Below are 24563 nucleotides of genomic sequence, written 5' to 3'. Positions count from 1 at the left end.
AAAAGAGAAGAGGGAGGAGAAGAGGATGAAACCAAGGAGAAGGAGAAGGAAAAGAGAAGAGAGAGGAGAAGAGGATGAAACCAAGTGAAGGAGAAGGAAAAGAGAAGAGAGAGGAGAAGAGGATGAAACCAAGTGAAGGAGAAGGAAAAGAGAAGAGAGAGGAGAAGAGGATGAAACCAAGTGAAGGAGAAGGAAAGGAGAAGAGAGAGGAGAAGAGGATGAAACCAAGGAGAAGGAGAAGGAAAAGAGAAGAGAGAGAAGAGGATGAAACCAAGTGAAGGAGAAGGAAAAGAGAAGAGAGAGGAGAAGAGGATGAAACCAAGTGAAGGAGAAGGAAAAGAGAAGAGAGAGGAGAAGAGGATGAAACCAAGTGAAGGAGAAGGAAAAGAGAAGAGAGAGGAGAAGAGGATGAAACCAAGTGAAGGAGAAGGAAAAGAGAAGAGAGAGGAGAAGAGGATGAAACCAAGTGAAGGAGAAGGAAAAGAGAAGAGAGAGGAGAAGAGGATGAAACCAAGTGAAGGAGAAGGAAAAGAGAAGAGAGAGGAGAAGAGGATGAAATCAAGTGAAGGAGAAGGAAAAGAGAAGAGCAGTGATTCAACTGGGTCCTAAAACCACATGGACCATTCTGAGACGATGTGCGAGCAGACACCCAGAGAGAAACACACAGGATGGGGCTGAACACACATGCTTCTACTATACCTGTAACCTGTACAAGCAGACGGGGAAGTCTACAGGGTTTAGGTGGTCATGGCTAGACGGGATACAGTTTATGTCAAATTATCGTTCTTCAAAGTTTTTGTGCATTTGACCTAAACCTTTTCCTAACCTTAAACTAATTCTCATAACCTGCTACGTTAATTTTACTAACCTGCTGCATAAGGTCTAACTTGCTACAAAAAGTCAATTCTGACATAAGCTGTAACCCTTCTAGCCAAAACCGTTTTAGAAGGGAGGAAGGTCAAAGATCATATAATAACTCAGAGAAGATATTACAGTATGCAGTACAGGCTGAGATGACAACCAAAGTGCCTAGAGGTAAGTGGCATAAAGTCTCTATGATACTCTATTATAACCCCTCCTGTCTCAGCCTCCAGTATTTATGCTGCGGTGTTTATGTGTCGGGGGGCTAGCTTCAGTCTGTTATATCTGGAGTATTTCTCCTGTCTTATCTGGTGTCCTATGTGAATTTAAGTATGCTCCCTCTAATTCTCTCTCCCTCTCCCTCCAGCCCCGGAAGACCTGAGCACTGGGACCACGCCTCAGGACTACCTGGCATGATGACTCCTTGCTGTCCCCAGTCCACCTGGCCGTGCTGCTGCTCCAGTTTCAACTGTTCTGCCTGCGGCTATGGAACCCCGACCTGTTCACCGGACGTGCTACCTGTCCCAGATCTGCTGTTTTCAACTCTCTAGAGACAGCAGGAGCGGTAGAGATACTCCGAATGATCGGCTATGAAAAGCCAACTGATATTTACTCCTGATGTGCTGACCTGTTGCAGGCCTGTGATTATTATTAGTTGACCATGCTGGTCATCTATGAACATTTGAACATCTTGGCCATGTATCTCCACCCGGCACAGCCAGTAGAGGACTGGCCACCCCTCACAGCCTGGTTCCTCTCTCGGTTTCTTCCTAGGTTCTGGCCTTTCTAGGGAGTTTTTCCTAGCCACCATGCTTCTACACCTGCATTGCTTTCTGTTTGGGGTTTTAGGCTGGGTTTCTGTACAGCACTTTTTTATTTTATTTTTTATTTAACCTTTATTTAACTAGGCAAGTCAGTTAAGAACAAATTCTTATTTACAATGACGGCCTAGGAACAGTGAGTTAACTGCCTGTTCAGGGGCAGAACGACAGATTTGTACCTTGTCAGCTCGGGGGTTTGAACTTGCAACCTTTCGGTTACTACTTTGAGACAGCTGATGTAAGAAGGGCTATATAAATACATTTAATTTGATTATTCAGCTGCGAAACATCACTAATACCATTTGCATCAGTGGACTACATTGGTAGACTAGTCTAAAACACATGTTACTAGCGCATAGTGTACTTCCTCTCCTCTGGCCTGAGAACCACCCTAATAAAGAGCTGCTCCAGCCCAGAGCTGCCAGTACGCTGGGATAATTAGAAAACAAGCGTCTAAGTCGACACAAAAACAAGACGTCAGACAGGATCAGAGCCAGACTACTGGGTGTTTGGCGAAGCTATAAACCCTATTATCAATTAAAGGCAGGCAGGGTGGCCTAGGCTGGGTTAGGCTGGGTTAAGCTGGGTTAGGTTGGGTTGAGCTAGGCTGGTTTGGGCTAGGCTGGGTTGGACTAAGCTGGGTTGGCCTAGGCTGGGTTGGGCTAGGCTGGTTTGGACTAAGCTGGGTTGGCCTAGGCTGGGTTGGGCTAGGCTGGTTTGAACTAGACTGGGTTGGACTACGCTGGGCTTGGTTGGTCTATGCTGGGCTGGGTTGGGTTAGGCTGGGCTGGGTTGGGTTAGGATAGGCTGGGTTGGGATATACTGGGTTGGGTTAGGCTGGGTTGGGTTAGGATGGGCTGGGCTGGGTTGGGTTAGGCTGGGTTGGGTTAGGCTGGGCTGGGTTAGGCTGGGCTGGGTTAGGCGGGGCTGGGTTGGGTTGGGATGGGCTGGGCTGGGTTAGGATGGGCTGGGTTAGGCTGGGCTGGGTTAGGCTGGGCTGGGTTAGGTTGGGCTGGGTTAGGCTGGGCTGGGATAGGCTGGGTTGGGTTAGGATGGGCTGGGTTAGGCTGGGCTGGGTTGGGTTAGGCTGGATTGGGTTAGGCTGGGTTGGGTTACGCTGGGCTGGGCTGGGTTGGGTTATGATGGTCTGGGTTAGGTTGGGCTGGGATAGGCTGGGTTGGGTTAGGATGGGCTGGGCTGGGCTGGGTTAGGCTGGGCTAGGCTGGGTTGGGTTAGGCTGGGTTGGCTGGGCTGGGTTAGGCTGGGTTGGGTTAGGATGGGCTGGGATGGGTTAGGCTGGGCTGGCCTGGGTTAGGCTGGGCTGGATTAGGCTGGGTTGGTTTGGGTTAGGGGCTGGGCTGGGCTGGGTTGGGTTAGGATGGTCTGGGTTAGGCTGGGCTGGGATAGGCTGGGCTGGGAAAGGCTGGGTTGGGTTAGGATGGTATGGGTTAGGCTGGGCTGGGATAGGCTGGGTTGGGTTAGGATGGTCTGGGTTAGGCTGGGCTGGGATAGGCTGGGTAGGGTTAGGCTGGGTTGGGTTAGGCTGGGTTGGGTTAGGCTGGGTTGGGTTAGGCTGGATTGGGTTAGGCTGGGTTGGGTTGGGCTGGGTTGGGTTGGGCTGGGTTAGGCTGGGCTGGGATAGGCTGGGCTGGGATAGGCTGGGTTGGGTTAGGCTGGGTTGGGTTAGGCTGGGTTGGGTTAGGCTGGGTTGGGTTAGGCTGGATTGGGTTAGGCTGGGTTGGGTTGGGCTGGGTTGGGTTGGGTTAGGCTGGGCTGGGATAGGCTGGGCTGGGATAGGCTGGGTTGGGTTAGGCTGGGTTGGGTTAGGCTGGGTTGGGTTAGGCTGGATTGGGTTGGGTTGGGTTAGGCTGGGTTGGGTTAGGCTGGATTGGGTTGGGTTGGGTTAGGCTGGGTTGGGTTAGGCTGGATTGGGTTGGGTTGGGTTGGGTTGGGTTGGGTTAGGCTGGGTTGGGTTAGGCTGGATTGGGTTGGGTTGCGACTGCCTTTTTTTCTGTTTCCAGTCCCCTTCAACATACTGGGACAAGATGTGCTGCTGCACTCAATGTGGCTGTTTACAGAGTTGGGGAATCAGCACCATCCTAGTTGCTCTACAAACAGCTAACTAGACTATGTAGGAGAAACTGATGGAAGATTTCAAACAAAGTATGTCCTCTCTCAGGTAGTCTGTTGTTATTACATGGTTGGTTAACAGCTACTTGTGGCCTCAAACATCATCCAGACAGGCAGCGAAGTGAACTCCATCTCTCTGAAAACCTGACCACAACACACAGGATTTATGGGATGTGAGACAGAAACATGTTCACTTCCCATTGCAGCCTTCCTGCTGCACCACACCAGTCCAGGTAGTCGTACCTAACATGGTCCATGGTAATAACTTCAAACCACCTACCTACCCACAGTATATCTTCTTGGAAAGTGAAAGGAAGCAAAATGAGAATATGAGGGTTTGGTTAGATAAAGAAAGTAACAGGAGAGGAGAGAGGAGAATATGAGGGGTTTGGTTAGATAAAGAAAGTAACAGGAGAGGAGAGAGGAGAATATGAGGGTTTGGTTAGATAAAGAAAGTAACAGGAGAGGAGAGAGGAGAATATGAGGGGTTTGGTTACATAAAGAAAGTAACAGGAGAGGAGAGAGGAGAATATGAGGGGTTTGGTTACATAAAGAAAGTAACAGGAGAGGAGAGAGGAGAATATGAGGGTTTGGTTAGATAAAGAAAGTAACAGGAGAGGAGAGAGGAGAATATGAGGGTTTGGTTAGATAAAGAAAGTAACAGGAGAGGAGAGAGGAGAATATGAGGGTTTGGTTAGATAAAGAAAGTAACAGGAGAGGAGAGAGGAGAATATGAGGGTTTGGTTAGATAAAGAAAGTAACAGGAGAGGAGAGAGGAGAATATGAGGGGTTTGGTTAGATAAAGAAAGTAACAGGAGAGGAGAGAGGAGAATATGAGGGGTTTGGTTAGATAAAGAAAGTAACAGGAGAGGAGAGAGGAGAATATGAGGGGTTTGGTTAGATAAAGAAAGTAACAGGAGAGGAGAGAGGAGAATATGAGGGGTTCGGTTAGATAAAGAAAGTAACAGGAGAGGAGAGAGGAGAATATGAGGGGTTTGGTTAGATAAAGAAAGTAACAGGAGAGGAGAGAGGAGAATATGAGGGTTCGGTTAGATAAAGAAAGTAACAGGAGAGGAGAGAGGAGAATATGAGGGGTTCGGTTAGATAAAGAAAGTAACAGGAGAGGAGAGAGGAGAATATGAGGGGTTTGGTTAGATAAAGAAAGTAACAGGAGAGGAGAGAGGAAAATATGAGGGGTTTGGTTAGATAAAGAAAGTAACAGGAGAGGAGAGAGGAGAATATGAGGGGTTTGGTTAGATAAAGAAAGTAACAGGAGAGGAGAGAGGAGAATATGAGGGGTTTGGTTAGATAAAGAAAGTAAGAGAAGAAGAGAAGAGGTGAGAGGAGGGTTTGGGGTTAGTGCCACTCACCCATTAAACTGTTCTTTGATCTGGTCGACCACCACACCCTGGGCTTCCAACAGGCCCCGCCTCTGTCCTATGGCCACCTCACAGACATTGGCATTGGAGTAAAGGTTTATTGGCGTGTTATAGCAAGAGGACTGCGGAGCACCGGGATTGGAGGAGGGGGCTGTCACTCTGGCCGGGGAGGATGAGGAAGAAGAGGAGGGAGTGGAGGAGGGGGTGGTGAAGGGGGAACGGCCAGAGCCGGGTCTGGGGGGTGGGGCCGAGCTAGGTGGGGCTGGGGAGCGGGAGCTGCTAGCTAGTGGGAAGGGAGGCTGGGGCTGCTGGGAGGAGGGGGCGGCGGGGGTGAAAGCAGACGATGCAGAGGGGATGGAGGCCACCTTTGGGGCGGTCAGGGAGGAAGTGACTGCACCCACATTGCTGCCCCCGCCAAAGGGGCGGGCCGTCTTGTTGTAGGCAGCACCGGGTTGGGGGGAGGGGCTGGTGAAGGGCGGAGCTGGATGGGTGATTGGCACAGGCTTAATGATCTCCAGTGGCTCGTCCTATAGGGAGGTGAGGACACACATGCACGACACTCACACACTGTAAACCACACAGCAAACTCATACAGAAAACTCACTCAGCAAACCACACAGCAACCTCCTACAGAAAACTACTACAGGGAAATGCTCCCCAGCAGTATGGTTTGTGCCTCAGAGCTGTCAGCAGCATATTATTCCCTAGTGTTGCATAATGCTCATAACAGCCAATCACAACGTGCTGTAACATTGTCTCAGAAGGTCACAATGAGCAGGCTCAAACAAATGATCCTGGTAACTGGTAATACACCCATTAAAAACGAATAATCATTATCAGAATCCATTCATCCTGTTTATATGTGATTCATTCACTGGAGTGTACTTACCTTTGGTGTATCAGCCTTGGGAACACTGGAAGCTCTGTGAAGACAGAAAACACATCATGAGGAAGCTTATTTTCCTCTGTAGGAACAAGGTAAGGAAGTAAAGGAGCAGCACACCATCACAGTATATGGCCCATCTATTAAGATGTGTGTATCTATGTGAACACTAGCTACTGTATAGTCTCCCTGACAACAAGTGTCACAACAAACCTCAATGGTACATGCAGGTAATACTGGGACAGATGGATGAAGAAACCATTTGTCAGCCTTGACTGAACAGTAACTCTCTCCTTATGGACAGTAACTCTCTCAGTATAGACAGTAACACTCTCCTTATGGACAGTAACTCTCTCCTTATGGACAGTAACTCTCTCCTTATGGACAGTAACTCTCTCCTTATGGACAGTAACCCTCTCCTTATGGACAGTAACCCTCTCCTTATAGACAGTAACTCTCTCCTTATGGACAGTAACTCTCTCCTTATGGACAGTAACCCTCTCCTTATGGACAGTAACTCTCTCAGTATAGACAGTAACACTCTCCTTATGGACAGTAACTCTCTCCTTATGGACAGTAACTCTCTCCTTATAGACAGTAACACTCTCCTTATGGACAGTAACTCTCTCCTTATGGACAGTAACTCTCTCCTTATGGACAGTAACTATCTCCTTATAGACAGTAACACTCTCCTTATGGACAGTAACTCTCTCCTTATGGACAGTAACCCTCTCCTTATGGACAGTAACCCTCTCCTTATGGACAGTAACTCTCTCCTTATGGACAGTAACCCTCTCCTTATGGACAGTAACCCTCTCCTTATGGACAGTAACCTTATGGACAGTAACCCTCTCCTTATGGACAGTAACTCTCTCCTTTATGGACAGTAACCCTCTCCTTATGGACAGTAACTCTCTCCTTATGGACAGTAACCCTCTCCTTATGGACAGTAACTCTCTCCTTATGGACAGTAACTCTCTCCTTATGGACAGTAACCCTCTCCTTATGGACAGTAACCCTCTCCTTATGGACAGTAACACTCTCCTTATGGACAGTAACACTCTCCTTATGGACAGTAACTCTCTCCTTATGGACAGTAACCTTCTCCTTATGGACAGTAACTCTCTCCTTATGGACAGTAACTCTCTCCTTATGGACAGTAACCCTCTCCTTATGGACAGTAACCCTCTCCTTATGGACAGTAACCTTATGGACAGTAACCCTCTCCTTATGGACAGTAACCTTATAGACAGTAACTCTCTCCTTATGGACAGTAACACTCTCCTTATGGACAGTAACTCTCTCCTTATGGACAGTAACTCTCTCCTTATGGACAGTAACCCTCTCCTTATGGACAGTAACCCTCTCCTTATGGACAGTAACTCTCTCCTTATGGACAGTAACTCTCTCCTTATGGACAGTAACTCTCTCCTTATGGACAGTAACCCTCTCCTTATAGACAGTAACTCTCTCCTTATGGACAGTAACTCTCTCCTTATGGACAGTAACTCTCTCCTTATGGACAGTAACCCTCTCCTTATAGACAGTAACTCTCTTCTTATGGACAGTAACTCTCTCCTTATGGACAGTAACACTCTCCTTATGGACAGTAACCCTCTCCTTATGGACAGTAACACTCTCCTTATGGACAGTAACCCTCTCCTACTGGACAGTAACTCTCTCCTTATGGACAGTAACCCTCTCCTTATGGACAGTAACCTTATAGACAGTAACTCTCTCCTTATGGACAGTAACACTCTCCTTATGGACAGTAACTCTCTCCTTATGGACAGTAACTCTCTCCTTATGGACAGTAACTCTCTCCTTATGGACAGTAACCCTCTCCTTATAGACAGTAACTCTCTTCTTATGGACAGTAACTCTCTCCTTATGGACAGTAACACTCTCCTTATGGACAGTAACCCTCTCCTTATGGACAGTAACTCTCTCCTTATGGACAGTAACCCTCTCCTTATGGACAGTAACCTTATAGACAGTAACTCTCTCCTTATGGACAGTAACACTCTCCTTATGGACAGTAACTCTCTCCTTATGGACAGTAACCCTCTCCTTATGGACAGTAACACTCTCCTTATGGACAGTAACTCTCTCCTTATGGACAGTAACTCTCTCCTTATGGACAGTAACTCTCTCCTTATGGACAGTAACCCTCTCCTTATAGACAGTAACTCTCTCCTTATGGACAGTAAACACTCTCCTTATGGACAGTAACTCTCTCCTTATGGACAGTAACCCTCTCCTTATGGACAGTAACACTCTCCTTATGGACAGTAACACTCTCCTTATGGACAGTAACTCTCTCCTTATGGACAGTAACCCTCTCCTTATGGACAGTAACTCTCTCCTTATGGACAGTAACTCTCTCGTTATGGACAGTAACCCTCTCCTTATGGACAGTAACCCTCTCCTTATGGACAGTAACCCTCTCCTTATGGACAGTAACCTTATGGACAGTAACCCTCTCCTTATGGACAGTAACCTTATAGACAGTAACTCTCTCCTTATGGACAGTAACACTCTCCTTATGGACAGTAACTCTCTCCTTATGGACAGTAACACTCTCCTTATGGACAGTAACTCTCTCCTTATGGACAGTAACCCTCTCCTTATGGACAGTAACACTCTCCTTATGGACAGTAACTCTCTCCTTATGGACAGGAACTCTCTCCTTATGGACAGTAACCCTCTCCTTATGGACAGTAACCCTCTCCTTATGGACAGTAACTCTCTCCTTATGGACAGTAACTCTCTCCTTATGGACAGTAACCCTCTCCTTATAGACAGTAACTCTCTCCTTATGGACAGTAACTCTCTCCTTATGGACAGTAACTCTCTCCTTATGGACAGTAACCCTCTCCTTATAGACAGTAACTCTCTTCTTATGGACAGTAACTCTCTCCTTATGGACAGTAACACTCTCCTTATGGACAGTAACCCTCTCCTTATGGACAGTAACACTCTCCTTATGGACAGTAACCCTCTCCTTATGGACAGTAACTCTCTCCTTATGGACAGTAACCTTATAGACAGTAACTCTCTCCTTATGGACAGTAACACTCTCCTTATGGACAGTAACTCTCTCCTTATGGACAGTAACCCTCTCCTTATGGACAGTAACACTCTCCTTATGGACAGTAACACTCTCCTTATGGACAGTAACCCTCTCCTTATGGACAGTAACACTCTCCTTATGGACAGTAACACTCTCCTTATGGACAGTAACACTCTCCTTATGGACAGTAACCCTCTCCTTATGGACAGTAACTCTCTCCTTATGGACAGTAACTCTCTCCTTATGGACAGAAACCCTCTCCTTATGGACAGTAACCCTCTCCTTATGGACAGTAACCCTCTCCTTATGGACAGTAACCTTATGGACAGTAACCCTCTCCTTATGGACAGTAACCTTATAGACAGTAACTCTCTCCTTATGGACAGTAACACTCTCCTTATGGACAGTAACTCTCTCCTTATGGACAGTAACTCTCTCCTTATGGACAGTAACCCTCTCCTTATAGACAGTAACTCTCTCCTTATGGACAGTAACTCTCTCCTTATGGACAGTAACTCTCTCCTTATGGACAGTAACCCTCTCCTTATAGACAGTAACTCTCTTCTTATGGACAGTAACTCTCTCCTTATGGACAGTAACACTCTCCTTATGGACAGTAACCCTCTCCTTATGGACAGTAACACTCTCCTTATGGACAGTAACCCTCTCCTTATGGACAGTAACTCTCTCCTTATGGACAGTAACCTTATAGACAGTAACTCTCTCCTTATGGACAGTAACACTCTCCTTATGGACAGTAACTCTCTCCTTATGGACAGTAACCCTCTCCTTATGGACAGTAACACTCTCCTTATGGACAGTAACACTCTCCTTATGGACAGTAACCCTCTCCTTATGGACAGTAACACTCTCCTTATGGACAGTAACACTCTCCTTATGGACAGTAACTCTCTCGTTATGGACAGTAACCCTCTCCTTATGGACAGTAACCCTCTCCTTATGGACAGTAACCCTCTCCTTATGGACAGTAACCTTATGGACAGTAACCCTCTCCTTATGGACAGTAACCTTATAGACAGTAACTCTCTCCTTATGGACAGTAACACTCTCCTTATGGACAGTAACTCTCTCCTTATGGACAGTAACCCTCTCCTTATGGACAGTAACACTCTCCTTATGGACAGTAACTCTCTCCTTATGGACAGTAACTCTCTCCTTATGGACAGTAATCCTCTCCTTATGGACAGTAACCCTCTCCTTATGGACAGTAACTCTCTCCTTATGGACAGTAACTCTCTCCTTATGGACAGTAACTCTCTCCTTATGGACAGTAACTCTCTCCTTATAGACAGTAACTCTCTCCTTATGGACAGTAACTCTCTCCTTATGGACAGTAACTCTCTCCTTATGGACAGTAACCCTCTCCTTATGGACAGTAACCTTATAGACAGTAACTCTCTCCTTATGGACAGTAACACTCTCCTTATGGACAGTAACTCTCTCCTTATGGACAGTAACCCTCTCCTTATGGACAGTAACACTCTCCTTATGGACAGTAACTCTCTCCTTATGGACAGTAACTCTCTCCTTATGGACAGTAACCCTCTCCTTATGGACAGTAACCCTCTCCTTATGGACAGTAACTCTCTCCTTATGGACAGTAACTCTCTCCTTATGGACAGTAACTCTCTCCTTATGGACAGTAACCCTCTCCTTATAGACAGTAACTCTCTCCTTATGGACAGTAACTCTCTCCTTATGGACAGTAACTCTCTCCTTATGGACAGTAACCCTCTCCTTATAGACAGTAACTCTCTTCTTATGGACAGTAACTCTCTCCTTATGGACAGTAACACTCTCCTTATGGACAGTAACCCTCTCCTTATGGACAGTAACACTCTCCTTATGGACAGTAACCCTCTCCTTATGGACAGTAACTCTCTCCTTATGGACAGTAACACTCTCCTTATGGACAGTAACCCTCTCCTTATGGACAGTAACACTCTCCTTATGGACAGTAACCCTCTCCTTATGGACAGTAACTCTCTCCTTATGGACAGTAACCTTATAGACAGTAACTCTCTCCTTATGGACAGTAACACTCTCCTTATGGACAGTAACTCTCTCCTTATGGACAGTAACACTCTCCTTATGGACAGTAACACTCTCCTTATGGACAGTAACCCTCTCCTTATGGACAGTAACACTCTCCTTATGGACAGTAACACTCTCCTTATGGACAGTAACACTCTCCTTATGGACAGTAACTCTCTCCTTATGGACAGTAACTCTCTCCTTATGGACAGTAACTCTCTCCTTATGGACAGTAACCCTCTCCTTATGGAGGAACATCGTAGAGGAATGGGAGAGGAAGACAGAGAGGGAGCAGGAGATAGAACAAGAGAAGGTGGAGGGGGAGGGGGGATGGAGGGAGAGAAAACAGGTGAGATGAGTAAAGGATAACTCAAGAGTAAAACCTGTAAATAGAGTGAATATTGAGATTAGACACACTATCAAACTAGCTACTGGCTCCACTACAACGCCTGTCTGTATTTGGCCCATAGTTCAATTCCACAGAGTCAGCCAGGCATAGAGCAGAATGGCGGTAGAGACATGTGGGAAAACATAATACTATATTACTCTGTTTTGTTTCCCTAACGCCTGCTAGATTTACTAAAGATTCGTATTTTCACTCAATCATCCACCCATCCACTCAGCAGTCCAAGACACTATCTCTCCTCTGTGTGAGACTCCATCTCTGTGTACAGGGCTACAGGCCCAAACAGTGTAGAAGACCTCAGATTTATGCTCATGATCAAACCAGCTGCAGGAATTTTTTCTCCGTAGGAAAAGAAAGGTGGTCCTGTTGTTCATACTGCTGCAAACAAACACACTGTTTAGGGGATGGGACGTACAGTGGCTACCAGGAAGTGAACCAAAAACTATCTGCTCTCTCTATCCTCAAGGACTATCTGTATTTTCCTTCCATATATTGTCTCTCTGAGGAGCAGAGAGCATGTAGCCTAATGAAGGAAAACAACATGCATATCAACTATGCAAAACATAATGTGAGGTGTGAGAATGCTATTCATTGACTACAGCTCAGGGTTTAACACCATAGTGCCCTCAAAGCTCATCACTAAGCTAAGGACCCTGGAACTAAACCCCTCCCTCTGCAACTGGATCCTGGACTTCCTGATGGGCCGCCCCCAGGTGGTGAGGATAGGTAGCAACACATCTGCCACACTGATCCTCAACACTGGAGCAACTCAGGGGTGTGTGCTCTGTCCCCTCCTGTACTCCCTGTTCACCCACGACTGCATGGCCAGGCATGAGTCCAACACCATCATTAACTTTGCAGATGACACAACAGTAGTAGCCCAGATAACCGACAACGACGAGACAGCCTATAGGGAGGAAGTCAGAGACCTGGCCGGGTGGTGCCAGAATAACAACCTCTCCCTCAACGTGACCAAGACTAAGGAGATTATTGTGGACTACAGGGAAAGGAGGACCGAGCATGCCCCCATTCTCATCGACGGGGCTGTAGAGGAGCAGGTTGAGAGCTTCATGTTCCTTGGTGTCCACATCAACAACAAACTAGAATGGTCCAAACACACCAAGACAGTCGTGAAGACCAAGCCTATTCCCCCTCAGGAAACTAAAAAGATGTGGCATGGGTCCTGAGATCCTCAAGAGGTTCTACAGCTGCATCACTGCCTGGTAGGGCAATTGCTCGGTCTCTGACCGCAAGGCACTACAGAGGGTAGTGCGTACAGCCCAGTACAACACTGGGGCAAAGCTTCCTGCCATCCAGGACCTCTACACCAGGTGGTGTCAGAGGAAGGCCCTAAAAATGGTCAAATACCCCAGCCACCCCAGTCATAGACTGTTCTCTCTACTACCGCATGGCAAGCGGTACCGGAGTGCCAAGTCTAGGACAAAAGGCTTCTCAACAGTTTTTACCCCCAAGCCATAAGACTCCTGAACAGGTAATCAAATGGCTACCCAGACTATCTGCACCCACCACCCGCCAACCCCTCTTTTACGCTACTGCTACTCTCTGTTCATCATATATGCATAGTCACTTTAACCATATCTACATGTACATACTACCTCAATCAGCCTGACTAACCGGTGTCTGTATGTTGCCTCGCTACTTTTATAGCCTCGCTACTGTATATAGCCTGTCTTTTACTGTTGTTTTATTTCTTTACCCACCTATTGTTCACCTAATACCTTTTTTTTGCACTATTGGTGCCTGTAAGTAAGCATTTCACCTGTTGTATTCAGCGCACGTGACAAATACTTTGATTTGATTAATTCCAAGAAAGGTAAGCACTCTCTCTCTCGCCCTCTCTCCCTCCTTCTCTTTCTCCTTCCTCTCTCCCTCCCTCTTTCTCTTTCTTCCCTCCCTCCCTCTCTTTCTCCTTCCTCTCTCCCTCCCTCTTTCTCTTTCTTCCCTCCCTCCCTCTCTCCCTCCCTCTCTTTCTCCTTCCTCTCTCCCTCCCTCTCTTTCTCCTTCCTCTCTCCCTCCCTCTCTTTCTCCTTCCTCTCTCCCTCCCTCTCTTTCTCCTTCCTCTCTCCCTCCCTCTCTTTCTCCTTCCTCTCTCCCTCCCTCTCTTTCTCCTTCCTCTCTCCCTCCCTCTCTTTCTCCTTCCTCTCTCCCTCCCTCTCTTTCTCCTTCCTCTCTTCCCCCTCTCTTTCTCCTTCCTCTCTCCCTCCCTCTCTTTCTCCTTCCTCTCTCCCTCCTTCTCTTTCTCCTTACTCTCTCCCTCCCTCTTTCTCTTTCTTCCCTCCCTCCCTCTCTTTCTCCTTCCTCTCTCCCTCCCTCCCTCTTTCTCTTTCTTCCCTCCCTCCCTCTCTCCCTCCCTCTCTTTCTCCTTCCTCTCTCCCTCCCTCTCTTTCTCCTTCCTCTCTCCCTCCCTCTCTTTCTCCTTCCTCTCTCCCTCCCTCTCTTTCTCCTTCTCTCTCCCTCCCTCTCTCCCTCCCTCTCTTTCTCCTTCCTCTCTCCCTCCCTCTCTTTCTCCTTCCTCTCTCCCTCCCTCTCTTTCTCCTTCCTCTCTCCCTCCCTCTCTTTCTCCCTCCTCAATCCCTCTTTCTCTCCTCCAGCTGTTTCTTGTCCTTCATCCATGGCATGGGCCCTTCATAACCTTAGTCTGCTGGACACAGTCAGTCTAGACTCAGGTTCATGTTTTCTCATTAATGTCCATTAAGTCTCAGTCCCAGCCTCTCATCTGGCATCATAAACAACTGTGTTCTCAGCCTCTGACAGCCTCTGACAGCCTCTGACAGCCCCTGACAGCCCCTGACAGCATCTGACAGCTTCTGACAGCCTCTGACAGCCTTTGACAGCCAGACAATGTGTTCCTTCTTCCTCATTAAGCCAAAGTGACTCAGCAGAACAGAATGGTCTCTTCCGGAACATGCCCCATGTTCTCTGGCATTCTGTCTGTCACATTCTTCCATATTAGGAAGGGTTTAGGACAGTCTCACGGTCCTGTTCCTCACTGAGTTGAAGCCTTCCGACTAAGAGCATGCTCACTGGGGGAGTATCCAGCCCCACCCTGCCACATATGTATGCAATTCTTATTTTGAAAAATACTATACCCACACTGGTGGCTAAATATTTTCCCATGTACATATGAGCATATTTTCCCATGTACATATGAGCATATTTTCCCATGTACATATGAGCATATTTTCCCATGTACATATGAGCATATTTTCCCATGTACATACATATTTTCCCATGTAGCATATTTTCCCATGTACATATGAGCATATTTTCCCATGTACATATGAGCATATTTTCCCATGTACATATGAGCATATTTTCCCATGTACATATGAGCATATTTTCCCATGTACATATGAGCATATTTTCCCATGTACATATGAGCATATTTTCCCATGTACATATGAGCATATTTTCCCATGTACATATGAGCATATTTTCACATGTACATATGAGCATATTTTCACATGTACACGTGAGGAAAGCATCACACTTACAAAGTCCAAACATTACAGGATAGGGATGGGCTTATGGATCAAACAGTCTGTGCCATTACAAACAAAATATAGTCCATAACTCCAGGGTGGAACCTCCAACCTCCGTTCTCTGTGTCTCTGTTCCCAGAGCTGACAGAACAAACACAGGCCAGGGTGGAACCCCCAACCTCCGTTCTCTGTGTCTCTGTTCCCAGAGCTGACAGAACAAACACAGGCCAGGGTGGAACTCCCAACCACCGTTCTCTGTGTCTCTGTTCCCAGAGCTGACAGAACAAACACAGGCCAGGGTGGAACCCCCAACCTCCGTTCTCTGTGTCTCTGTTCCCAGAGCTGACAGAACAAACACAGGCCAGGGTGGTCTTGTGAACATCTGTTTAGCCCTCTGCCCTCTCTCTGTAGCCAGATCACCTGCTGGGCTGTGCTGTTCAGACAGACCGTGTGTGTTTGTGTACTTGTTTTCCTACATTTAAGGACCCCAATGTCCTAACAATTCACCCAAATGTCCCGAAAAGGTAGGGGGGGAAATAAGGGTTTTGGGGGTTATGGTTAGGGTGACTTTTACACTCCAAAATGTCCTAAAATGTCAGGAAAACTAAGCTGTTTGTGTGTGTGTGTGTGTGTGTGTGTGTGTGTGTGTGTGTGTGTGTGTGTGTGTGTGTGTGTGTGGTCGTGGATAGCTACATCTGGAAGAATGGGGGGAAACTGAGTAGCATGGCAGTGTGGTATGGTCTGGGGGTAGGCCTGAAAGACAGGCTCTGAGGAAACTGAGTAGCATGGCAGTGTGGTATGGTCTGGGGGTAGGCCTGAAAGACAGGCTCAGAGGAAACTGAGTAGCATGGCAGTGTGGTATGGTCTGGGGGTAGGCCTGAAAGACAGGCTCAGAGGAAACTGAGTAGCATGGCAGTGTGGTATGGTCTGGGGGTAGGCCTGAAAGACAGGCTCAGAGGAAACTGAGTAGCATGGCAGTGTGGTATGGTCTGGGGGTAGGCCTGAAAGACAGGCTCAGAGGAAACTGAGTAGCATGGCAGTGTGGTATGGTCTGGGGGTAGGCCTGAAAGACAGGCTCTGAGGAAACTGAGTAGCATGGCAGTGTGGTATGGTCTGGGGGTAGGCCTGAAAGACAGGCTCTGAGGAAACTGAGTAGCATGGCAGTGTGGTATGGTCTGGGGGTAGGCCTGAAAGACAGGCTCTGAGGATTCTGACTGAGTAAGCCTGCTGTTGTCCAGGACCTGAATGAATTCATTATATACATATCCTGTAAGTAACCTCAGTAGATGTGATCAAACGTCACAGATTGATGATATACAGTGTATATTCAGACCCCTTGACTTTTTCAACATTTTGTTACGTTACAGCCTTATTAAAAAATGTACATTAAAAAAATCATCATCAATATTAAAAAAGCAAAACCAGGTTTTTAGAAATATGTGCTAATTTATAAAAAATAAAAAAAATCTGAAATATCACATTTACATAAGTATTCAGACCCTTTACTCAGTACTTTGTTGAAGCACCTTTGGCAGTGATTACAGCCTCGAGTATTCTTGGGTATGACACTACAAGCTTGGCACACCTGTATTTGGGGAGTTTCCCCCATTCTTCTCTGCAGATCCTCAGCTCTGTCAGGTTGGATGGGGAGTGTTGCTGCACACCTACTTTCAGGTCTCTCCAGAGATGTTGGATCGATCGGGTTCAAGTCCGGGCTCTGGCTGGGCCACTCAAGGTCATTCAGAGACTTGTCCCGAAGCCACTCCTGCGTTGTCTTGGCTGTGTGCTTAGGGTCAGTGTTCTGTTGGATGGTGAACCTTCAGCCCAGTCTGAGGTCCTGAGCACTCTGGAGCAGGTTTTCATCAAGGATCTCTCTGTACTTTGCTCTGTTCATCTGTCCCTCGATACTGACTAGTCTCCCAGTCCCTGCCGCTGAAAAACATCCTCACAGCATGATGCTGCCAACACTATGCTTCACCATAGGGATGGTGCCAGGTTTCCTCTAGACTTGACGCTTGGCATTCAGGCCAAAGATTCCAATCTTGGTTTCATCAGACCAGGGAATCTTGTTTCTCATAGTCTGGGAGTCTTTAGGTGCCTTTTGGCAAACTCCAAGCGGGATGTCATGTGCCTTTTACTGAGGAGTGGCTTCCGTCTGGCCACTCTACAATAAAGACCTTATTGGTGGAGTGCTGCAGAGATGGTTGTCCTTCTGGAAGGTTCTCCCATCTCCACAAAGGAACTCTGGAGCTCTGTAAGAGTGACCATAGGGTTCTTGGTCACCTACCTGACCAAGACCCTTCTCCCCCGATTGCTCAGTTTGTCCGGGGGGCCAGCTCTACGAAGAGCCTTGGTGGTTCCAAACCTTTTCCATTTGAGAATGATGGAGGTGTTCTTGGTGACCTTCAATGCTGCAGACATTGTTTGGTACCCTTCCCCTGATCTGTGCCTGAACACAATCCCGTCTCGGATCTCTACGGACAATTCCTTCGACCTCGTGGCTTGGTTTTTGCTCTGACATGAGGTCGACTGTGGGACCTTATATAGACCGGTGTGTGCCTTTCCAAATCATGTCCAATCAATTTAATTTACAACAGGTGGACTCCAATCAAGTTGTAGAAACATCTCAAGGACGATCAATGGAAACAGGATGCACCTGAGCTCAATTTTGAGTCTCATAGAAAAGGGTCTGAATACTTCTGCAAAGAAGGTACTTAAGTCTTTTATTTTTTATACTTTTGCAAAAATGTCAAAAACCTGTTTTCGCTTTGTTATTATGCAGTATTGTGAGTAGATTGATGAGAAAAAATGTGTATTTAATCAATTTAAGGCTGTAACGTAACAAAATGTGGAAAAAGTCAAGGGGTTTGAATACTTTCTGAAGGCACTGCATGTAATCCATCAAGTCACATTGACATATGTTATGACTCAAGGAGCCATGCAGTTCTGATTTATTGGGATCTTTTCCAGAGAAGTCTAGACATTCACAGAAAATATTTTTTCTGAATCAAATCCTCGAGGGCTATCCTTAAAAGTCATGTCACTGAGGCTTCAAAAGTCAATCTGTCACTGAGAAAAACGACCATTCAAATCACAAAAAAAATTCCTGTTAAATTCAAGGTGTGTGATCCAATTTTGTCTGCTGATATAGCACATAACTACAATAAAGGTCTATCCGGTCATTAGTCAGTAAGGATGACTTCCCCCTGCTGAGAGGAGCATGGTTGCAATCAGAAGAGAAGGCCCTTAGTTGTCCTCTCCCTGCTCACATAGAGAGCCTCATTCAGCCTGCCTGCATCCCTGTTCCACTCGCATAAACACAATTTAGTCCAGGAATCCACCTCTCAATGTATTCCACCCAATGTAATCAGGATGCGTTGTCTCATTTGATTCCAGCCAGAGGTTTAAGTCATGTTAAATAGTACCTTAACGGTCACAATGATTTGGTATGTTGACGGTGAATGAGCATGAAAAATACTATTTGGAAGAGGAAAGACGTTCAGCTTCTGTGACTCCCTCAGCTCATCAAGGTCACATTAAGGGTGTGACTCCCTCAGCTCATCAAGGTCACATTAAGGGTGTGACTCCCTCAGCTCATCAAGGTCACATTAAGGGTGTGACTCCCTCAGCTCATCAAGGTCACATTAAGGGTGTGACTCCCTCAGCTCATCAAGGTCACATTAAGGGTGTGACTCCCTCAGCTCATCAAGGTCACATTAAGGGTGTGACTCCCTCAGCTCATCAAGGTCACATTAAGGGTGTGACTCCCTCAGCTCATCAATGTCACATTAAGGGTGTGACTCCCTCAGCTCATCAAGGTCACATTAAGGGTGTGACTCCCTCAGCTCATCAAGGTCACATTAAGGGTGTGACTCCCTCAGCTCATCAAGGTCACATTAAGGGTGTGACTCCCTCAGCTCATCAAGGTCACATTAAGGGTGTGATTCAAACGACACGTTGTTTACATACTACTAAAGCTAATGTAGTTTAGTATGGTGCTTTATTTCTCACAGGCTGAGAAAGAGACTGGAAGACAACGAGGTCTGTGAATGAATAGGCTGGTAGGAAACTGGAACACACACACACTCCTGCAGGATAAGGAGATTGGAAGACAACGAGGTCTGTGAATGAATAGGCTGGTAGGAAACTGGAACACACACACACTCCTGCAGGATAAGGAGATTGGAAGACAACGAGGTCTGTGAATGAATAGGCTGGTAGGAAACTGGAACACACACACACTCCTGCAGGATAAGGAGATTGGAAGACAACGAGGTCTGTGAATGAATAGGCTGGTAGGAAACTGGAACACACACACACTCCTGCAGGATAAGGAGATTGGAAGAACGAGCCTGAGGGCAAAGTAGACTGACGCATTTACCCCGTGTCAGTCTTTCTTTCTGTCTGAGCCAAGAGCAACAGTCTGGCACATGGCATCTGACTGAGTGATGGAGAGACTGCTAACACAAGGCCCAGCTCTCTCAGCACCAGGACACAATGTTACCTCACACACACACACACACAGACAGACACACACACAGACAGACAGACAGACAGACAGACAGACAGACAGACAGACAGACAGACAGACAGACAGACAGACAGACAGACAGACAGACAGACAGACAGACAGACAGACAGACAGACAGACAGACAGACAGACAGACAGACAGACAGACTCTGGAGGTGGATGTGACAGACAGACAGACAGACAGACAGACAGACAGACAGACAGACAGACAGACAGACAGACAGACAGACAGACAGACAGACAGACAGACAGACAGACAGACAGACAGACAGACAGACAGACAGACAGACACACAGACACACACACACACACACACACACACACACACACACACACAAGCAGATGTTACTAAAAGGTCATCTGGAACAGCTTGGCCAATCTGGGCCAGTAACTGTAATTTAATATAAGACAAACTCTCCCTTCCAGCGCATTAGAAGCAATCACAACCATTACACAGACAACTTGGACCACTCCGATGCAATGTGGGTCCCACAGCACAATCAGTCCGTCTACACCTGACAGTTTACAACAGAGACAGATAACTAACTACATGTAATAAATACAACATTTCCAGGCCGAAACATAGACTTCCAGGTTAATTATCAGGAGAATAAAGATTAAGTAGCAAAAAAACAGATGGTTTTAATATAATTGAATATTATTGCACAATAAGACATGCTCAATACATTATGAGGTTTATTAAGGAGTTTATAATGGTGCTCATGCCTGAATGCTCCCAGCTGGAAACAATATGAACATGATGTTATCAGAAACACTCAAAGAAGGTCAACATGACTTTTAAAGATTAAGAGGAAAAGCACGGCCACGGAAGAGAAACTCTGAAAAGTAAAAGTATGGAAAATACTGTCTCTCTCAAAATGTTCTTTCTAGAAATAGACATAATTTCCTCAGTTCAAGTTAAATGAGTCTCGTTTCAGAGTGGGACCATGTCCAAAGTAGTGAACAGCCCCAGCAGACTGACCCCTCTCACCCTCTCCCTCCTCCACTCAACATCTGGCCACGGCCAGGCATAAAAGCATGAGCTCCGTATCACATTATAAAGTCCTTTCTCTCACCCCCTCACCCCTACCCCCTTCACACAGCAGCTTCAGTCTACCAAGGAAACACTGGCCGTCTGTGTCTGGTTCGGAGCTTCCTCTCTTCTCCCCCTGTCTAATAGAGCTGCTAGCTAGCGTACGGCTGCCTGGCTGCTGTGTAAACAGCAGGCCTGACTATACTGTACACTGTACCAGCGGAGGAGAGCAGCACAGCAGGTGGACATGTGCTACATGACGCTGGAGGTCGCAGATGATTTACACAGAAAACTGAAAGGCTGATTGGCCAGTCAAAAGGTATTCTGTACATTGAAAGAGAGGCCACAGAAACCCTATCTAACTTCATAGATGAGAGGACAAGACACAGAGGCCCTATCTAACTTCATAGATGAGAGGACAAGACACAGAGGCCCTATCTAACTTCATAGATGAGAGGACAAGACACAGAAACCCTATCTAACTTCATAGATGAGAGGACAAGACACAGAGGCCCTATCTAACTTCATAGATGAGAGGACAAGACACAGAAACCCTATCTTACTTCATAGATGAGAGGACAAGACACAGAGGCCCTATCTAACTTCATAGATGAGAGGACAAGACACAGAGGCCCTATCTAACTTCATAGATGAGAGGACAAGACACAGAGGCCCTATCTAACTTCATAGATGAGAGGGCAAGACAAAGAGGCCCTATCTAACTTTATAGATGAGAGGACAAGACACAGAGGTCCTATCTAACTTCATAGATGAGAGGACAAGACACAGAGGTCCTATCTAACTTCATAGATGAGAGGACAAGACACAGAGGCCCTATCTAACTTCATAGATGAGAGGACAAGACACAGAGGCCCTATCTAACTTCATAGATGAGAGGACAAGACACAGAGGCCCTATCTAACTTTATAGATGAGAGGACAAGACACAGAGGCCCTATCTAACTTTATAGATGAGAGGACAAGACACAGAGGCCCTATCTAACTTCATAGATGAGAGGACAAGACAAAGAGGCCCTATCTAACTTTATAGATGAGAGGACAAGACACAGAGGCCCTATCTAACTTCATAGATGAGAGGACAAGACACAGAGGCCCTATCTAACTTCATAGATGAGAGGACAAGACACAGAGGCCCTATCTAACTTCATAGATGAGAGGACAAGACACAGAGGCCCTATCTAACTTCATAGATGAGAGGACAAGACACAGAGGCCCTATCTAACTTAATAGATGAGAGGGCAAGACAAAGAGGCCCTATCTAACTTCATAGATGAGAGGACAAGACACAGAGAGGCCCTATCTAACTTCATAGATGAGAGGACAAGACACAGAGGCCCTATCTAACTTCATAGATGAGAGGGCAAGACACAGAGGCCCTATCTAACTTAATAGATGAGAGGGCAAGACAAAGAGGCCCTATCTAACTTCATAGATGAGAGGACAAGACACAGAGGCCCTATCTAACTTCATAGATGAGAGGACAAGACACAGAGGCCCTATCTAACTTCATAGATGAGAGGACAAGACACAGAGGCCCTATCTAACTTCATAGATTAGAGGACAAGACACAGAGGCCCTATCTAACTTCATAGATGAGAGGACAAGACACAGAGGCCCTATCTAACTTCATAGATGAGAGGACAAGACACAGAGGCCCTATCTAACTTCATAGATGAGAGGACAAGACACAGAGGCCCTATCTAACTTCATAGATGAGAGGACAAGACAAAGAGGCCCTATCTAACTTCATAGATGAGAGGACAAGACACAGAGGCCCTATCTAACTTCATAGATGAGAGGACAAGACACAGAGGCCTAGTCTACCTCAGTAAAGTATAAGCCAACTGACAGAGACACAAAGATTTGGTCTCGTTGCTGCCGTTTACTCCTCGATTCATCTCTCTCAAAAATTGTATTTCTCTTTTTTCGCATTGAACTAACATCTGAGCTAAGGGAGCACAAAAAGAGAGAAGAAAAGGGGCTTGTGTGTATATGAACCAAACAGACAGCATGAAGACAGGTAAAAGACAAGCTGTGTGCTTTGATATATTTTATATGTTGAAACTGTTGGTAAATGCCATTTCCACTTGACTGTTTCTCTGTGTTGTGTTGTGAGCTGATGAGAGTGAGAGGCCAGTCTGTACTGATAGGCCTGAGAGCAGACTGGGATTGAAACTGACAGAGAAACACAGGGGTTATACACTGAAGCCTTTCAAAACGCTCCTAACACACAGCACTGTCAAAACACAGCCCCAAAGCTTTAAGGTTCCAAATTGTGAAATGATTTGTGCACACTGACATCTCTCTCTCTCTCTCTCTCTCTCTCTCTCTCTCTCTCTCTCTCTCTTTCACCATCGCCCTCTCTCTCTATCTCTCTCTCTCATCCCTTTAGAGAACATGAGAGGATCTGACATTTTTGTTCTTTGAGGTTTTGGATCCAGGTGCACCAGCCACATTATCAGGAGGAGCCGTGTTTTACCGCGCTGTGTTGCATATTTCCATGACAATAAATAAACATCAATTATCATAGTTTCCTCAGGCTCCCTTCCACACCCTCCTTGCAGAACTCACTGTCAGCTCTCTCTCAACCCTAGGAAGACATTTCCATATTTGTATTTATTTAACCTTTATTTAACTAGGCAAGTCAGTTAATTAAGAACAAATTCTTATTTACGATGACGGCCTACCAAAAGGCAAAAGGCCTCCTGCGGGGGCTGGGATTAAAAATAAAAAATGAACACAATATGAATATAGGACAAAACACACATCACAACAAGAGAGACACCACAACACTACATAAAGAGACCTAAGACAATAACAACACAACATAACAACACCATGGTAGCAACACAACATGGTAGCAGCACAAAACATGGTACAAACATTATTGGGCACAAACAACAGCACAGAGGGCAAGAAGGTAGAGACAACAATACATCACACAAAGCAGCCACAACTATCAGTAAGAGTGTCCAGGATTGAGTCTTTGAATGAAGATATTGAGATAAAACTGACCAGTTTGAGTGTTTGTTGCAGCTCATTCCAGTCGCTAGCTGCATCGAACTGAAAAGAGGAGCGGCCCAGGGATGTGTGTGCTTTGGGGACCTTTAACAGAATGTGACTGGCAGAACGGGTGTTGTATGTGGAGGATGAGGGCTGCAGTAGATATCTCAGATAGGGGGGAGTGAGGCCTAAGAGGGTTTTATAAATAAGCATCAACCAGTGGCTCTTGCGCCGGGTATACAGAGATGACCAGTTTAAAGAGGAGTATAGAGTGCAGTGATGTGTCCTATAAGGAGCATTGGTGGCAAATCTGATGGCCGAATGGTAAAGATATATACAAGTGAAGCAGAATGAGATGTGTTGTAAAGTGACATGTTGTCACTACAATCAAGCACACAGTCTTGATCGGCCAGTTTGTGCTTATGAATATGTTCTCAGCTTTTCAAAGCCCAAACTCAGTCAGTCTTCCACAAACCGTATTTAGCCTGTTGTGGGTTGTGAAATCCTTGATCTCATCAAAACAGGAAAGGGCAATGACATCAACAGTGCCTTTATTGTAGACAGTAGATGTTACTGTATATTGGCACAGTACAGTTATACAGCACACATGCTACTTAACTGACAAGTAGAGTAACAGTTAAAGGCAGAAAAATAACGTACGAGAAATAAGACGCAAAGCACCTGTTGTTTCATACACACAGAATGCTTCAGATATATACCATCCCCATAAGGTGTTTCAGAGGGGTGAAATCATAGACCAGTCTACCCTTCCCCCTTATCTCTATGTCATTCAACTTTCTGCCAGACCATTACTGCCAGGGCCCACCCCTGATACTCTCCCTTTTTCTTTCACACTGAGCCAGTG

General features: G+C 46.2%; 1 protein-coding gene across 9 annotated transcripts in view; it reads right to left on the bottom strand.

Annotated features, from left to right (window-relative positions):
- Positions 1–24563, bottom strand: part of LOC115105854 (PDZ and LIM domain protein 5-like) — a 163800-nt gene that overhangs the window by 45643 nt on the left and 93594 nt on the right. For 4 of the 9 annotated variants that reach the window (XM_065007466.1, XM_065007467.1, XM_065007468.1 and 1 more), the window contains exons 4-5: positions 6081–6114; positions 5183–5718 (exon numbers count right to left, since the gene is read on the bottom strand). In XM_065007466.1, coding sequence (XP_064863538.1) covers positions 5183–5718; positions 6081–6114 — 570 coding nt within the window. The remainder of the gene's footprint in view (positions 1–5182; positions 5719–6080; positions 6115–24563) is intronic. The other 5 variants (XM_065007470.1, XM_065007471.1, XM_065007472.1 and 2 more) reach the window with 2 other exon arrangements.

The sequence above is a fragment of the Oncorhynchus nerka genome, linkage group LG22, assembly GCF_034236695.1.
Source record: "Oncorhynchus nerka isolate Pitt River linkage group LG22, Oner_Uvic_2.0, whole genome shotgun sequence".
Classification (NCBI taxonomy): domain Eukaryota; kingdom Metazoa; phylum Chordata; class Actinopteri; order Salmoniformes; family Salmonidae; genus Oncorhynchus; species Oncorhynchus nerka.
Note: the sequence above shows the minus strand (reverse complement) of the source record. Positions and strands in the feature narration are given on the sequence as shown.